This window comes from Pantherophis guttatus, chromosome 2 (assembly GCF_059756535.1).
Source record: "Pantherophis guttatus breed Tessera chromosome 2, ASM5975653v1, whole genome shotgun sequence".
Classification (NCBI taxonomy): domain Eukaryota; kingdom Metazoa; phylum Chordata; class Lepidosauria; order Squamata; family Colubridae; genus Pantherophis; species Pantherophis guttatus.
Genome location: NC_142064.1, coordinates 64,310,206 through 64,329,280, shown reverse-complemented (window position 1 = coordinate 64,329,280; position 19,075 = coordinate 64,310,206). Strand labels below are relative to the sequence as shown.

Sequence of the window (19,075 nt, the reverse complement as noted above, 5' to 3'; positions counted from 1 at the left end):
TGGGAAGGGCATCTTTCGAGTCACTTGCCTCTACGTGATTGTGGTGACATGGTACCTCTAAAAGGTCTCTTGAAAGAATTTTGACGTCCTCCTCTTCCACGAAAGGAGTTCCTATCATTTGAATATCCATATGAATAGAGTTGTGGGTTACCACGCTGTGTGAAGGCATTTGTAGATCCTTGATCATAACGAAAGGATTGACGCTGATAAGGCGAGAATCTGCGGTCCGGTCTTCTATACAATGAAGGCAATACCTTCTTCTTATCTCTTCCTTCTATGAGAATTGGATCTAGTGAAGTTCCGAATAAAGAACGACCTTTATAAGATGCTGATGTAAGCCTCCACTTAGATTTTGAATCTGCCCTCCAATGTCTCAGCCAAAGGAGTCGGCGTGATGAAATTGATGAAGCAAGAGCCCTAGATGCGAATTTTGCTGCATCTAATGATGCATCAGCAGAATATTCTGCTGCTGCTATAAGTTTTGATATGTCTTGTTGAATTCTAGATTCTCCTGGTGGTAATCTTTCCCTTAGTTGACGCAGCCATATAAGAGAGGCACAGTTAAAGAATGAAGAAGAAATTGCTGCTCTAATTGCATGGTACAAAATCTAAATCCGATTTGGGTAAGTTAAATAAAGTATTATTATGGTCAAGTTGGCTACCTGACTCAGATGTTTTTTCTATGTTGACACCCAAATTGGTAGCTAATTTTGCCTTACGCAACAATGACTTAAATAAGGCTGGATTAAAAAGACCTTGGAATGCTGGCTTTTCTGAAACCATTTCCTCTTCATCATCTGACATATCAAATTCTTCTAGACAATCAAGTTCATCTCCTTGATTAAAGTAATTTACAGATTGTTGCTGTTGTTGGGGATGTATCTGATGTCGACAGTTAGTGCTGGTGGATGCACCAGACTGACAAGGATAGCTGGTTTGTTGCAGACCAGCTTGAAATATGCAAGAAATTGTCTGCGAAATTAATGTTTGAAAATCCATTGCATTACTACCATTTGGGCCTTCTTCTCCCCTCAGGCCAGCAGCTGTTGGCGTGAAAGTGGCCTCAGGTGGACCATGAATCATATGGTCAGCTATATGTAAATGACCTGAGCACATAGGCCCTTGAGGTGCGAGCCTCCTTGACTCATCAATTAAACAATGACTTTGTGGTTCTATAGATATACTATCTTGACCCCACACATTTGAATCTTCCTCATTTAATTGAGGCATTGTATTTTCAGATTGCTGAAGATTAACTGCTTCAGACTGAGATGTAATAGGCACCAATTGCGCTGCACGCTGGGCCTTTTCAAATTGACGTTCTAATTGATTATGCCTACGTTTTTCCATCATATTAGAACTTTTAAGACTATTAGTTTGTGTGTCATTATTGTCCTGACAAGGAATAGACACATGTTTGGTTTTGCCTCGTTTTTTTCTTAGAGGCTGGGGCAAAGGTACTCTAGGAGGAGTAGTGACTTGTTCTAATTCAGAAGATAATTCATCCTCTGCCATATTTGTTAATCAGGAGAATTAATGTAAATAGATAAGCAATTAATTAATTAATTAATTTTTTAATAAAATTATATATGTATATATATAACAATCAATTTATTTATTTATTTTTAAATTATAATGAATTGTAAAAAAACTTCCCTGAGGTGAACTTCCTCTTCAGTCTGTAGTTGATAATGGCGCAGTATATAGAGATAAACGGCCAACGGAATTTCTTGTACTTTAAAATGGCGGCGCTTTCAAATTTCTATTCAGCAACCTTCCGTTAAACTGCTGAGCGCTCGAGCTCACTGATTTTTCTCATGCAGATATAAAGAAAATAGCGCTTACAAGCGTCTTATTTTTTTCTCAAATAATTACTTTTGTAATGCGATCTCGCCTTTGATAGCTTTGCCTGACAGGCAAAGACTTCAATATTTATTCATCATAAATAGCCGACTATCACAAGCGGCAGTTTTTTTTTCTCGCCAATTTTAGTTATTTTCTTTCCTGGAGCCTGACTTTCTGTTGCAGGAACTCCGATGCCGCAAACAGAGGCTGCGATGGTGTAGGCGGTTATCCCAGGATGCCAGTTAACCAGCTCTCACACCGCAGCAATTTGCTTTTGAAAGAACAGCGTCCACTTCAAAGCGGATCGCTGCTGAGCAATTAGTGAGGCAAACGGCTTCCTATTTAGAAGCGGCGGCAGACTCAATATCAATAGAAAAAAACTGCCGATATTCTAACAATCGCCTCCAGCAGCCCCCTTAATTTAAATAAGGATATATTATTTCTTTGAAAATTCCAATTAAATGAATTAATTAATGTTAATCTTCCAGACTAATTAGCACTCCAGTCCTACCACATCGACTGAGTGAAAAGAACTGATCATGCGCAGAGGGAAGAGGCGGAACTAGGCTGCAGAGGGAGAAAAAGTTTGATGAGCACTCAGTGAAATCCAATCGAAGTGAAGATGTCCCAAGAGTAAAGAATGTTGGAGTAACGATGCATGAAAATTCCTGTTACTCCTCACCTTCCTTATTTTAGAATATGGAAACATGTTGCTCCAGAGGTTGCTGAATTACAGCTCTAGCTGCCATGGTCAAAGGTGACAGCCACATATCTCCAGTTCTACAGTATAACCATAATAAAGGATATTTAGACAACAAGATATAAAATCAATGTAAGCGTCAAAGGAAAAAAAAAAACAAGACAAACCAGAGATCTACAAACCAACCATCAATCATTTCCTCAGACTGATTCCAGAGGCCCAGGAGGAAGTGAAAAACTATTCTTTTAAAAGAAAAAGATGTTGGTTCTAAGAAAATTTCCAAATTCTATAGTTGGGATCTATCTTGATTATTCTAATTTTATAAGTTCATAAAAATAGACCAAAACCTTTTAACGAAAAAGATTTTTGGAAAACTTGAAAACCTGCATCATGCGTATTTGTGTGCTTACATAACTTTTGAGTTCTAGAATTTAGCTCACATTTCTAAAATATATATATATCTGGAAACTAAATAATTAATTTTAACAGTGATTTAACATGATAGTGAACTGAAAAAAGCTTATATGATCCTCAAGATTGTAAATATAAAAATGATATTTTAAGTATTTAAAACAACAGTAAACATTCTCTTTCTATGATCCCTGGATAAGGAGACACATTAAATTATGTATTTCAAAGTATGTATGTATGTATGTATGTATGTATGTATTTATTTGTTTGTTTGTTTGTTTGTTTGTTTGTTTGCGATCACAGACCAAAATACAAATATAATTACAAAAGAACATGGGAAAAATAACATCATAAACAATTGGCCACTAGAAGCCTTGGCTGAGAGGAATTACAGCGTTCTCCTCTAATAGTTACAGCTCTTTTAAAAAATTTAGAAACCTGAAAAGTAATATGCGAGGAGCCATCTTCTAAACAATATAAGGTCAAATTACTAGCATTGGATCCAGAGAGATCTGTATATTTCAAAATATAAAATAATATAAAACATGCTAATCATAAATGCAGCCTAAATAATAGTAGAGAGCAGAAAAAGTGAAGAAAGAAATAGAGGGGTTATAATTGTGGCTGCACAAGACCAAGCCTTAAGAACAAATGCATACAAACCCAGAACTGCCTTTGCAAAGAAGCTGAAGAAACATGGACCGCCAGGTTAGATGCTGCAAAAAGATCGCACAGACTGATTACAAACAATGATATGACGAAGTAGCAACAACGCTGCATTGTAAGATCTACAAGAAATATCATTTACCTGCAAGCAAGAACATGTAGGACCATAAAATAGAAAAAGTCATATGAAATGAAGAAGTTAAATTGCTCTGGGACTTTAGAATTCAAACAGACAGGCACCTGCCACATAACATTCTAGACTTATCAATTGTTGATAAGAAAGACAAAAAAATTTGGATAGTGGACATTGTAGTATGTAGAGACAGCAAGATTGATAAAGAACTGGAGATGATAAAATACAAAGACCTGCAAATACAAATAGTACGACTGTGGCAAAAGATAGCAAAGATAGTACCAATAGTAATAGGCATCCCAAAACAACTGGAACACCACTTGAATACCATTGGCATTGATAAAATCACCATCAATCAATTGAAAAATGCAGCTTAATTTGGAACAGTTTGCATCCTGCAACGATGCCTTTAACACCATTAAACATTCACTTCCACTTATTCCAGGTCCTTAGGAAGGACTCCATAGGTAAATAAAAATGCAAATGCTGTCTGAACATCTGGTTGACTTTGCAGCAAATCATAATAATGTATAGTTTTAAAGCCAAATAAGAATCTACATACTTTCTGTTCTTACTTATCATTGTCACTACGGCATATTTCTTAACAATCTTAAAGATTTGTATCTGACTATTTTAGAATGTTAAATATTAGATTATTATTCATTGGGAAGTGAAATGAGGATTTGACTAACAAACGTAAGCCATAAGAATGTATGTTTATTCATGCAGTATGTTATGGTGCTGCAACCCTATCTGAAGTGGCAATTTCATTTCTTTGCAAATGCAAAGTAATATTCGAATTTTTATTGAGCAACTATAAAGGTGGCCCAGATATGCTTTAAAACTCACTTCTAATCATTGCAAAAGCTACAGACAAATTCTTGGACAGAAACAAGCTAAAAAAGTCATAGGTTTGGTAGTTCTCAATGTTCTAACAAATAGCTATTTGTCTCATATCAATAAAAAAGACTCTGTAAAATATTTTTTAAAACAAATGATAACTACAACATTGAAGCCTGACATCTACAAGTATCCAGCAATCACACACTGTAAAATTATTGGCAACCATTTTCATAATTTGTGTAGTGCTGCCTAGCATGAACTTGCTCATCAAAAAGACATATTGCAACACTTTGCATTAGAATTGCAACAGTCTGTAATGTTCCCATCCATCAGATGGCATTTTAAAATTTGATGTTCTTCCTTTTGAAGCAAATCAAGACATGGAAAATTATTTGTAACCAAATTGGGCTGCTTTCTAAAATATGGTAGGGTAGTTTTATTATTTCTTAAAATTTCTTGAAATAATGTTAATTTCTTCACCTTATGTCTTCACCAAAGTATATTGACATTTTACCACATGTAATGCTTGTTAGAGCATCATAATCTCTTCGCATACACAAATATACAGGAAAGCTGCCTTAGGCAAAGGCTGGGAACCCGATGAAGCCAATGTCCAAAAGGACACATTAGAAAAAAAGAAGCTAGAGGGTTTGAGTTTTGCTGCACTTAAATGCAAGTGACAAAAGGGACTCAAGATGTGCAAATGTGTTTTATGTCAAGGTATCAGGAAAAGATACCTCAGCAGGTAGTTCTAGAGATAGATTGGGAAATTATACAACATGTACACATTGGAAAATTGGGAAATTATACAACATGTACACATTCCAAAATAATGGCAACATAAAATGAAATAGTATGTTTTTGTTGGACTCTCAGGGTCCAACAAAACTGATAACCCTATTGGTTTTCAAGGAAAGAAGTGTAAGTACCTAGTTATCCAAGAACAGACAAAAATATCATTGTAAAACATTTTCAAAGAATTCACAAGTTGGAGATTGGACCACAGAGCAAAGGCACTAGATATTTCCAGTACTTTCATGTTAGGATGGAGGGCATGTGTCCCCTTTACAGCCCCTGAAAAGAATCTGTCTCCATCTGTACTTTCTAACTGCTCTATTTAAGATCTGGAGCAGGAGCTGAACCAGTTTATATAAATCAGCTACTACATTCTCTATCTTGGTCCAGCCTCCTTTCTGTTTGGAATTTGGGAGCCTACAGATTGTTGCTGTATGCAGCCCTCCTTCTCTGTTTTATATTAGGAATGTGACTATTCTGGTTTTGTTTTAGGATTTGTTTTACATTTTTACAAGTTCATCAAAACTGGAAAGAGACACTTTGTTTTAATTGCTCAAATACCTCCAGAATGTACAACATGCTTAACAAGCTTCTTTAAAAAAATATGTAATATTTATGTGACACATGGGTTGTGTCTGATTTAGACAAAATGCTGAGGTTTCTCAGGGTACCAGAATTATATGATATATGATTTTCTTTCCCAAAAGGAAGAGACTGGTGTTCTACATTTTGTTGAAATCATTCTACAATCATCAGAATATTACCAACTTTAATAATTTTGTAAACTAGTTTATTTTGATGCCAACATAGCATGCAACATCATCTATGACAATTACTCATGAATGTTAAAGAAAATTGGGAAAAAAACACATTGTTTTGTGTAAAGGTAACTAATTATAATTACCTTTAACTATCAGACTGCAGTGAAATTCACCAAATATGATTTATATTTTTTGTCATACGCTACTATGTATTCAAACTATAAAATGCCAAACTGGGAAAAGGTGGAAGGAGCATTGCTATTTAGACTGATGCAAATAAAGGCCTGCTTTTATTTGAATTATTGATGTACTTTGCATTGGTAATTTGATTCAGAAAAAAGGAAGAACTCTACCCACACAAACGTCTGTTGAATTGCCTGAGAAGCATCACATTCAATTTGATACTCCAAATCCATTAGATACAGATATAGATATAGATACACATGTACACTTCATCCTTTTTCCTTATCCACTAGTATCTGAGAGCAATTATTTACTTCATTTAACTTTTATTCTTGCTTGTTATACAACCTTTTTCCATACAATTAATTTTCAAAAAGCTTATCTCCTTTGCTCAAACATTCATAAAGCTTCATTTAAAAGAAAACTGTTTACAGAGGGCATTATGAAAAAAGTTTTTAAAAATAAATTTATCTTTTGAAAAGATCTGCCTGGCATTGCACATCTCTCCTAAATGTATTTTTGAAATACTTCCCAACCTCTAATGTTCTAGGGCAAATACCAAGAATAAGAAAATCAATCAATTATTGACTACTAGAGTAGAAAATTAAAATAGAAACAGTACAATCAAGAGTAGAATACCGGTAAATGTGAACAATATCCTGCCATGAACTTACCCTTGAAATCAGAGACACAGAGAATACGATAAATATTTTTCCATTAGAAACACAAGGACACTATGAAAAGCGTGGGTAAAAATGGTCAGGTAAAAATGCAACATTTGATGCTACAATGTAATAAAATCAAATCTTTTATCTCCAAATTGTTGTACGAAAAGTATAAATCAACCAAAATGACAATGGAAACCAATGATAAAACACTAATACAAAATAGCTTCTTTATCAGAGTTTAAGCCACCAGTTTGCGTTCCTAATTAGTCTTCCCTCAGGAATAGAAGTTTCCACAGGAAGGAAGTTTCTTTCATTTCTTCACTCACCCTTCCTAGAGACAGTAGCAACACAAACACCTTCTCTTGGGATTTAATTGAAACATGGGAAAGCTTGTTAGGGAAGCTGCTGTGCCCTGCAAAAATTATAATACAATAAAATAAATGATATTCACATACAACCCTTGACCACCTTGTTTCTAAACTGATGCAAAACCATAACTTTATATTTTTATTATATATTACAAATGAGAGTCATGAGATCTGGATAGTATGCAAACAATTATAATTAAATAATGAAATATATTTTAAATTAAATGATTTTTAGTTAAGACTATATTAATCTGATTGAAGTAGCTCAGTAGATTATTCTTTTTATTAAGTGAGGAAACAGGATCTTTTTTGTATTTTTTTAATTAGTACTTAGAGCCTGGTGAATTATTTCTCTCTTTCTATAAAGGAAAGCGTGAAAGCTAGACAAGAGAAGCTGATATCATGGACTACACCTGTTACATATTCAGCGCTAAATATTTACTAACCTGTAAATTCACTTTGATCACCAATGATCAAATAACTGGCACATATTTGTTTCATAATAATACTAAGTATGCAATGAAGAAAAACACATCAGAATCAAACTAAATAAATGTTCAATTGATTGTAATATAAAGGACTTACTCATGAACTGAAAATAACTGTGGAATGTAACTGAATTTTTATTATAAGGAAGTAGATATTTCTACCTGAAAATGCTGGGCAGAATTGATACTAGTTTCCAACACATTTATCAGAAGAAATTAAATAAAGTCCAAGGTGTCTGCTACTCGATAGCTAAATAAAAAATGCACAAGCGTGATTCCAGAGTACTAAGACTCTCCCTTCATTCAAAAAGTACAATTACAGGTAGTCCTCAACTTACAACAGTTTATTTAGTGATATTCCAAGTTACAACATCACAGAAAATAGTGACTTATGACCATTTTTCACACTTATGATTGTTGCAGCACCCTCATGGTCATGTGATCAAAATTCAGACACTTGACAACTGGCACACATTTATGACCTTTGCAGTGTCCTCGGATCATGTGATCATCTTTTTGTAACCTTCTGACAAGCAAAGTTAATGGGGAAGCCAGATTCACTTAAAAACTGTGCTATTAACTTAACAATTACAGTGATTCACTTAACAACTGTGGCAAGAAAGGTCGTAAAATGGGGAAAGCTCACTTAACAACATAAATTTTGGGCTCAATGGCAGTCGTAAATTAAGGATTACCTGTATTTTACCCATATGGTTTTAAGAAATAAAAGACATTTTTTTTTACATTACAGAGAACATCATACACTTTCTTCAATAATTCTTACTGTAATATCTGCATTTTTAATTATGTATATACATCCAGTCTATATTATGAGAAAGACATGGAAATAAGTTTGAAACATTATCCATTTAACAATAACTTTAGCAAATAAGGAACTATTTCTTTTGGCAAGAATTGTCCAGAGTGACTGAGAATTGAGCAACATATAAATTTACGAAACTATCACTGTCATTAAGTTGCATGACCTGCTGCATATGTCCTGTCCTAAGACAGAAGTTTAATTATTATAAGGAATGATAAGATTTTTTTTTTAAAAGGAAGGAAATGATTTTAATAAAAACTGTAAATTCATTCCAATAACTAAATCTATGTCTGCATAATATTTGCACAATGTGAAATAATTCTGTTTTTAAAATTTCAATGCAAAAGTGTCTGCAGAATCCAACAATTTCATCAAAATGAAGCCCTATCCCTTTCATACATGCATGTGAAAGCACGACACTCATACAAAAGGGATGGAGTTGCATCGTAATGGCACAATGTCATTTGTCCCCCTTGTTTTTCCCACCCAGACTATTCTGCCTCAGTGAGATATAAAGAAAACAAAGTAATCCCAAGGTCTGTGCTTGGGCAGAGAGTTCAACCATATCTTACAAGAGATCTTCCTGTTACATACAGACTGTTTCCAATTTTTTTTTTAGTTTTTAGTTTTAGTTTTATTCTGTTAGTCATCATCTCTGCTATGTCATTCAGCTTTATTCAGTTATACCATCTCAAAGAAATTTAAGAAATAAATGCTTATGGGATTCTTGGAAATAGAGTCATTAAAAAAAATACATAAAATTTTTGTTCATCGTCTCGATTCTTTTCAACTCCATCGACAACATTCACTTAAAAGTTTCATCAACTAGTTCTATGGATGAACAAGCAATTTGAACTTTGGGTGAATGCCTAACCTAAAGTTGTCTGATGGCACTATGCCCTTGCCTATTAAGCAGCTGGGTAGAATCCCCAATTACATGACTCATCTGACTCAGCCTACGGAACAAATCTACCCAGCAACCACTATTATTTCTTTCTAGGTATCTGGAAACATTGGAATTCACACTAAATTTAATAGCTGATTTTAGTTCTACAGGAAGACTATAAAATTTGCAACATGAATGACAAGAACCTACATATTCTCAAAAAGAATAAAAATAAAAATAAAAGCATGCATTATTCCACAGAATTTCTTCCTAAAGCAGCTCCCTCACAAATAAATGTTTAGCAGTTAATGGAGGTAAATTCCTAAATAGCAAACAAATGTGAAAGGATGCCCTGAAAAAGAATACTTTGTGGTGTTTCTGGAACTGATTAATCAAAGTTTAAAAGAAAAGTGTTTCCTGACATTGTTGCTAACTGACCTGAAGCTACTGCAGATCATTTTAATGGCATACCGATGAAACATCTTCAGCAGGCCCACAGAATACAATGTAATATAATATCAGATTTTTAACCAGCTTATGGGACTATAAATAGTCTATGTTTATATTCAACAGTAGACAAATTGAGTGAGATATATTAGAAAGTCAATTAACAAGATTTTGCCAATAATCAAATAAATTTGTACTCCTATATAAATCCATTCATTTGCAGCTTTAGTAGATTAAATCCGCAAATCTGTGCTCATGTCAATCAGTATGAATCTGCCCACACAACCTAATTTGCTTTGCCAAACTTGCTCATCTGATAATCTAGTTTTGAATCTGATATTTAGGATCTATGAATTTCCAGTCATACTTCATTAACCACATTATAAAGGATATTTATGATCACATGTTCATTTAAGCTATAAAATTATTATTAATCTATTGTGGAATAATTATTGATAAACATCATTTTAGAAAATTACACGTATTTATTTATTTATTAAACTTTCATATCATTATAATCCACTGACAGTTAATAGCTCTGGTATAGTTTATTAGATTAAATCAACCACAGTAAACAAATAAAACAAATTGAAACATCCACCTTAATAAAAAATAAATTAGATCACTAATAAAATGAAATAAAAATAAATGATACAAGCAATTACAGCCTAACACTATTCAACATGCAGGTAGTCCTCAACTTACAACAGCTCATTTAGTGACCATTTGAATTTACAACAGCACTAAAAAAGGGGGACTTATGACTTTTTTTCACACTTATGACCATTGTATCATCCCCCATGATCGTATGATCAGAATTCAGATGTTTGGCAACTGGTTCATATTTATGATGATTGCTGTATCATGTTTTGCTGCCTTCTGACATCCTGCAGTTATCCTGAAGTACAGATAACACAAGTCTGCGATACACCTACAGACATACACATATCCACATAAACCTCAGAATATGTTTTAAGAAAAGTTATGTTATCTTGACTGCATGCATTCAATGTGAAAATGGTGAAAAACTACATGTTCACAAGAATAAACACATCTACACACACACACACACACACACACACACACACACACACACCTTAGCATTAGCACAGGACAAGCTCCCCCCTATAAATATCTTCTGCTGTACCCCATTTTTCTGCAGCTGCCCCTAAAAGCAAACTGTTTTGCTTTTTGGAATACATATTTCTTCTTTCCTCACAGCTGTCTGGATCTCATTTTTATTTATTCTTGTGCAACTCTGGCTTGAATTGGAACCCCTATTTTTTCTTATGACAAGAGCTTGGCAATCATAACAGTGTTCTGTATTACAATAGTCTATGCAGATTCTCTGGGAGACCTAAGTTAATTAACTCTGTGTTTACAGACATTATCCTTTAATATTTGAATTAGGTCTGGGTAACTTATTTGAGGAATTTTGCTAATTTTAATTGATTACCGTATTTTTCACTCCATAAGACACACCTGACCATAAGACGCATCTAGGTTTAGAGGAGGAAAACAAGAAAAAAAATATCAGGCGGAGCCTGAGAGGACCACAGATAGGTGTCTACTCATGTGCCAGCTCTGCCTATTGACTCCTGCACTGCGAAAAAGAGACAGAAGAGGCGGGCAATGACAAAGACAGAAGAGGCAGGGTTCAGCACTGTAAAAGGACCCCGCCACTGCGGCCCGGCTATTCACCAAAGGATCGGCACTGTTTCCACCCACTTTTGAGGGGGGCGAGAAGTGTATCTTATGGAGCAAAAAATACGGTAACTTACTCTCAGCTTGCCTGTCAGTTATCTAGTGGAGACACTGATTCTCAGACCACTGTGGATTCTGTTGAAGTTTTAAGAGGGAGATGGAAACAGTATAAAGGATAAAATATACTTTGATAAAAAACTTCTCACACTCTGATGTACAGATAGCCTTTGATTTACAAACAGTCATTTAGTGACCATTCAATTACAACGGTACTGAAAAAAGTACCTTTGACCATTTTTCATACTTATAACCGTTGCAGCATCCCTGTGGTCACATGATCAAAATTTGGAAGCTTGGCAACTGGCATGTATTTATGATGGTTGCAGTGTCCCAGGATCCAGTGATCACCTTTTGAGACCTTCTGACAAGTAAAGTCAAAGGGGAAGACAGATTCACTTGATAACTGTGTTTCTAATTTAACAACGGCAGCATCCACTTAACAACTGTGGCAAGACAGGTTGTAAAATGGGGCAAAATTCACTTAACAACTATCTTGCCTAACGACAGAAATGTTGGGCTCAATTGTGGTCGTAAATTGAGGACTACCTGTAATATGTTATAAGAAAGTATAGAAATCACTTGAAAAATAGTGTTCTTCCGTTTTCTGTTCTTTCTAAAGAAATTAAAGACACTAAAATAATATTTAAAAAACTGATAGATGCACTTATCTTCTACATTAGATGGAGATCAGGCTTTGCAACACTATCTGTATGACTCTGCTCAGTTCATCTACCTTGCATCCTATGGGAACACAGCGCATATGGCTGCTCCAACTGAGCACCAAAATGAAGTGCAGAAGCAGAACCTAATTGGATGCAGAATTGATTGATTCTGAATTGGAATGATCTCAAATGGAATGAATGGGATAAAGTAAGCTTTTTACTGTGTTTATCAGCGTAATTGTAGAAATGTACAGACTCTATACAGCAGTTGGCTCCTGGAACCGAAAAAGTTGCCAAATTCTGATGTAATGTGTTGTAGGAAATCAAACTACTATTCAGAATTGCCTATTCTTTCAATTCTGTTTTAAGAACAATTATATATACAGTAGCTTAATTTTCCATCTACTAACCAAAGTTAGTTAATTACGATACACTGCTTAATCTATTTAATAACTTCTGAGACCATGAGAAGAACAGCTGTTTCTATTAAATTATCCTTTTATAAAGATGCTAGGTTTTGTCAGCATAGTCTCTAATATCTGCTTAGCCTAAGCAATCTTAAACCTCATCTTATATTACCTATTCTACTCTTAAGAATGGGTAAAACATTAACCATTGCCTTAATGATTTCAGATATGTTTCATTTGGACATCTACTAAATCATCTCAGACAGCATATTTTTATTTGCATACAACATAGCTTAATTTCTTGGAGAAAGCCGTAACTTTCCCAGCTAGCCAAAAGAATTTATTTATCCCCGATTGGATGAAATTTGCTACAAAAATCTTCACAATGAAAGTCATTGGTCACAGAATCACAGATTTGGAGGCGGCAACTAACAATTAAATCAAGCATCCTGTTCAGAACACACATTCAAATTACAGATAGTCCTCATTTAGCAACCATAATTGGGCCTGGCAACTCAGCTGTTAAGCAAAGTGGTTGCTAAGATTGTAACTGTGAGGGTTGGTTGTCCCAAAGGGTAAGAGTTGGGTAACTATGAGGGTTGGTTGCAAATTGTTATAACTGCAAAAATTCACTGAAAGTAAAACTCGTAATGCTTTTCCCAAAAGATGAGTGTCAAACCTCTGCACACATCCTCTGGAGTCCACTATCTCTGTATGTCAGTATCAAATTGCTCTTACATTATATTTCTTAATAATGAACTAAAACCAACCTCCCCGTAACTTAAATGGATTTTCCTGTATGCCGAGGTGACAAAGAATAAGCCTTGGCCTTCTTATCTATGACATTTTTATAAAGTATCTGAAGATTGCTATCATATCTATTCTTAGTTTTCTCTTTAAAACTAAATTCTTCAATTATTTCTATACCCTTGATCATGATTTTCTGAAACTTTTTTTTTTTGTCTCAATCCTTCTTGAAACATGAATTTCACAACTACACACTGTCCATAGTTGGGTCTAACTAACACAAAATAAAGAGAAAACATTCCTGGGATTTGATAAAAATCCTCCGTAGATACTGTCTAAAAACTATATTTACTTGTGTTGCAACCACGTTAAAAGTACACAATATTTTGGAACAAAAGTCCTGACAATTAAGTAAAGAGAGAAACAGCTTAATATATTCTAAGTTTTAGTGCCCATATCTACATGATTTGAAAAAGAATTTAAAAATAATTAATTTAAAAACTTTTAAATAGAAACTTTATAAAGTCAATAGTTCTAAGCTCTTTAATTGGAAGAGAAATCAGTTAGAGGTTTTATTCATCAAAGACATAAGGGCTTTTTAAAATGTGTTTAATATTTTCATGTTGTTCTGGTGTGGTTAATAAAAAATTAAAATATTAAAAATGGACATTCATTTTTCACTCTGACTAATGTGTTCTTTTTTCAAAAATAAACATATTTTATTTGAAAAAATATGCACAAAGCATTGTAATATAATTAATTTTGTTATGAAACTTGTCCTTGATTACAGATTTTAACTCATAGTTATGATTATTTCTTTTGCTTAAAGCATATGATATAGATCATTTAAAGTGTTGATGATGGAAGAAAGATAAAGCATCTGTAATAATCTCTTTCTCCCCCTTTTCTCCCCTCAGTATTGTTTAGCTGCTTAGATGTTTTTAACTTACAATTCAAATGTTGGATAGTAAATTGGTCTAAGATTCCGTAACAGAAATAACACAGAAATATAGAAAACATTCAATTAAATGTCAACTGTCTTGATGTAGCAGTGCAAAATTAAAAAACAACTAATGTCTTACAGGACAAGAAAGCTGAGTGTGCTAAAGATACCAGATGAAATCATACGGGGGGGGGGGGGGAGCCCTTTTACCTGAATCCTCCTGTGTAGTGCCTAGCCATCTCACTCTTACTTCCGGCAGAATGAGATTGGTTACAATTAAATACCTTCAAATGCAGCAGCTCCCATCCCCTTACACACACACACACACACACACACACACACAAATATTGCAGATTTCTTTGCCCCTCGAGAAAGACACTTCAAGCACCTCTGGGTTCCATCTCCCGAATCACTTCAAAGATTGTTCTGAATAATGAATGAAAAAAGAAAGAGTAGTTTGTCTAAATTCAATCCAAAATACAACTGCTAATCGTATAATTGTATTAGCGCAACTCCTGATTCTTTCCATATGTTGTTTACTGCCCCCTCCCTTCTTTGAAAAAACTGAGTGATTATGTTTTTGAGCTTACAGTGGAGATATACTCATTCATATATTTAAATCAAGAGGTCTTGAGCTCTCAGGCCCTGAGGTACAGTAATCAGCATCAGTTAAAATGGACCAGGAGATTACTTCCTCACTGTATGTGTGACAGTTTCTTGTCTTTTTTACATTAAATAAACGGAAAGCCTGTGCAGAAGGTGAGATATGTCTTTTGTCCACTGGCACTGTTCACTTCAGCCAAATTCCAGAAAGCACTCACAGTTACAAAGGCCGTTCCTCTAGAGAAGGAAAGCAGCAACTTCACCATTTCAACTCTGGGAAAATATGGGGATTCTAAGACAGGCAACACCGGCTTCGTCCCCTTGTAACTCCCCTATTTTCCTCCAGTTATTGCCTGTTCACACAAATATGTTAGGAAAGCATGGCAAGATACCTAACAGGACGCTTTTTCATTGGAACCCCAATGAACCCACTCTTGGGGAGCCCACTCCCCACCTCGGGAAAATGCCAGCTGGATTTCACACACACAACTTATGCTCACAGCTGTGCAGCTGTTGAGTAAACCCGTTGGAGGAGAATGTTCTGGGGTCTTCAATACAGGTAGTCCTCGACTTACAACAATTCATTTAATGACCATTCGAAGTTACAACGGCCCTGAAAAAAGTGACCTATGACCATTTTTCACACTTACGACCACTGTAGCATCCCCGTGGTCAGGTGATCTTACATTCGGATGCTTTGACAACTGACTCACATTTATGATGGTTGCAGTGTCCCAGAGTCACATGATCCCCGCTTGAGACCTTCTGACACACAAAGTCAATGGGGAAGCCAGATTCACTTAACAACCGTGTTACTCATTTAACAACTGCCCTTAACCAATGTTGCAAGAAACGTGGCAAAATGGGGCAAAACTCGCTTAACAACTGTCTCACCTAACAACATAAACGTTGGGCCCAACTGTGGTCGCAAGGTGAGGACTATCTGTACCCGTCGGTTCCACACCAGCTCTGTCGACCCTTCCACCGCCCGGCCACGACCTTATGGTGACCAACCAGCCCTGCCTCGGTTCACGCTTTGCTTGTAAACAACTTCTCACCACCCCGTGCCTGGACGCTCGAGGGATGGGGAGAGAGGGAGAGATGGAAAGAGAGAGAGAGAGAGAGATGGGCGGACTGGCACAGGCGAGCGGGAAGCAGGTGACACAGCAAGGATGCCGCTGAAGCGGAGCGGGGGGCAGGCAACGCCAGCCAGCTTTCCTTTTGCGAAGAGGGGAAGGGGGGGCATGCGTGAGGGTGAGCCCCCCCACACACACACACACAGTCCGGAGTTGCCCACCCGCTTCCCGAGTCACCTGGATGTGGCAGGAGATCTCCGAGTCGTCCAACAGACGGATTGTGCATTTCATCTCCTGGCTCAACGACCTGATGCTCGAGCTCCGGAACCGGATCATTTTCATGGTCCTTCTGCCCCCTCGCCTCACGCACTCGCAGGGAGCGAACATGCACCGCAATCCCGAACTGGGGGCCGGAGACCAGCCCTGCCGCTGCTTCGGCCCCTCCTGGCCGGGAGGGAAACCCCGAAAAAGGGAACGACCCAACGCCCGCCTCGTGGGCCGGCGGGCAACTCAGCCCCGAGGAGGCGGCGTCGGCTCCCGCTGCTGCTGCTGCTGCTGCTGTTGCTGGGCGAACATCCTGGGGAGGGAGGGAGGAGGAAGAGGAGGAGGAGGAAGGGGCTGCTTCGCTTGCTTCGCCGAAGGCGGCGAGTCCACCTCTCGCGCTACGGAGGGCCGCCACCGTAAAACTGCCGGGGAAGGCGCGTGGCCGCGGCACGCGCAAGCTCTGGCGGTGGTGTTGGGGGTAGGGGGGGAGGCTGTGCCTTGGGGGCGCGAGAGGCGACTTGCTGGCGAGGCTCCTGCTGGCTGCGCAGCTGCGTCAGGCTCCGCGCTGCTCTCCTCTCCCGCCTCAGCAGCAGCAGCAGCAGCATCCTCGGCTCGTCGCTGCCCCTCCCGCAGTCGCATTCCCTCCCGCCTTCTCGCGAACCTCCGGCGCTTTTCCCCTGCTTGCTTGCCTGCTTTCCCCACTCTCTTCCCCGTTTGCCTTTTTTTTCCCCATGCGCCCTTAGCCGTCTTCTTTTCCATTCACCCACCCGGTTGTCCGGGCTGCTTTCCAACGAAGCTTCGTTCAGAAAAGGTTTGGGGGGGGGGGTCCAGACAGCCCTGCCCTGCCATTAGTAACCAGTGTTTTCCCACGCGTCTTGCCTCTTTATCTTTGTGTGGTAAAAAAATCGGGGTGCGATGGAAGGGACAAGTCCGCCGTCGTTATAATAGATGACCTCTTAAAGAAAAAACAACTCTTGATCATCTTTCTTCTATTCTCTCCCTGGCCTCAAGTGTGCTTTTCTTCCCCTTTTCTATCACACAAATATCCTTCATTTTCCCTTTCTTTCTTCTTTCCAGTTCCCCTTTCCGCCCCATTTGCTTCTCACTTCGGTGCTTCCAAAGAAGAGTATTATTGTGCGGTTGCCGTGACTTAATTTAATTTCACAACGCCTTCTGCTTATTTATTTATTTATTTATTGGTTCGATTTATATGCCGCCCTTCTCCGGAGACTCAGGGCGGCTTACAATGCGTTAAGCAATAGCCTTCATACTTTTGTATATACCTGCTTAGTGGGGCTTTGCCCCCCCCCCAAGCGGTGTTCTTTTTTTTTATACAAAATCAGCTTCAGTTTATTGCCCCCACAATCCGGGTCCTCATGTTACCTACCTGGAAAGGATGGAAGGCCAAGTCAACCTTGAGCCTGGTGAGATTTGAACTTGCAGTAATTGCAGGCAACTGGTGTTACTTAACAGCACATTAGTATGCTGCGCCACTAAGGCTCTACTGCTTGTACTGCTTCTAATCTTTGTTTGCTTTCTTATACCTTTTTCCCCCCTTAATACAAACATGGATTGAAGAGGGAAATATGGCAGAGCTGCCCACCTGCAGAAGGGACTTTGGTTGATAGTGCAAGGTGCCATCTATCCATAGAAGGATATTTCCTTATACGATTGCCCTTTCCTCCTTTTCCATCACATCCTCTCATCATGATTTTATGAGATGATGAAGATCATGACTCTTATTATTTTCCGTCTTGGCATTTGTCAATTTTTCCTACAGTTTTTATGTAGGGCAATAATGCCAAATGGAGCAGGGTGCATCATAAGAAGGCCAGGGCCTGGAGTTTCTTGGCGGGGGGGATGGGCAGGTCATTACTCTGATTAACAGTTGAGGCATTTCTGCACTGCTGAAATAAAGAGCTGTCAATCTATCGATCCAGGTCCATTTATGAATTAGCATTGAAGTATACATGTGGCTCAGTGGCTAAGACATTGAGCTTTTCAATCGAAAGGTCGGCAGTTCAACTGTTTGAATCGGGTGGGCTCTACTTACCTTTACTACTGGTTCGCAATGGGGCCGTGTGTGCGAGTCAAGTTAGATGATGTTGGGGTCAGTGGGAGGAGCTTCCCTCCGGTTTTACTACCGGTTTTATAGAACCGGTCCGAACCAGGGGCAACCCACCACTGATTTGAATCCCTAGTGCCACGTAACGGGATGAGCTCCCGTTACTTGTCCCAGTTTCTGCCAACCTAGCAGTTCGAAAGCACATAAAAAAATGCAAGTAGAAAAATGGGGACTTCGGCGGGAAGGTAACAGCGTTCCGTGCCCCTTTGGCGTTTAGTCACATGACCACAGAGACATCTTCGGACAGCGCTGGCTCTTTGGCTTTGAAATGGAGATGAGCACCACCCCCTAGAGTCAGGAACAACTAGCACATATGTGCGAGAGGAACCTTTACCTTATGTATGCCACATGACTTTGCTGGGCCACGATTGATCTTTATCCTACCTTTATTGCCTCTTGGATTATTGAAATCTTCCAACCTCCTTCAGAGGTATTGGGGTAATAAATGTATGCCTTGAGGCATACAT

At 37.8% G+C, this 19,075-nt stretch overlaps 1 protein-coding gene across 4 annotated transcripts in view; it reads right to left on the bottom strand.

Moving 5' to 3' along the window:
* Positions 1-17,063, bottom strand: part of FRMD3 (FERM domain containing 3) — a 92,683-nt gene extending 75,620 nt beyond the window's left edge. The window contains exon 1 of one of the 4 annotated variants that reach the window (XM_034410172.2): positions 16,457-17,063. In XM_034410172.2, coding sequence (XP_034266063.1) covers positions 16,457-16,606 — 150 coding nt within the window. In that variant the 5' untranslated portion in view covers positions 16,607-17,063. The remainder of the gene's footprint in view (positions 1-16,456) is intronic. The other 3 variants (XM_034410171.2, XM_087886091.1, XM_087886090.1) reach the window with 3 other exon arrangements.
* Between the last annotated feature and the right edge of the window lie 2,012 nt (positions 17,064-19,075).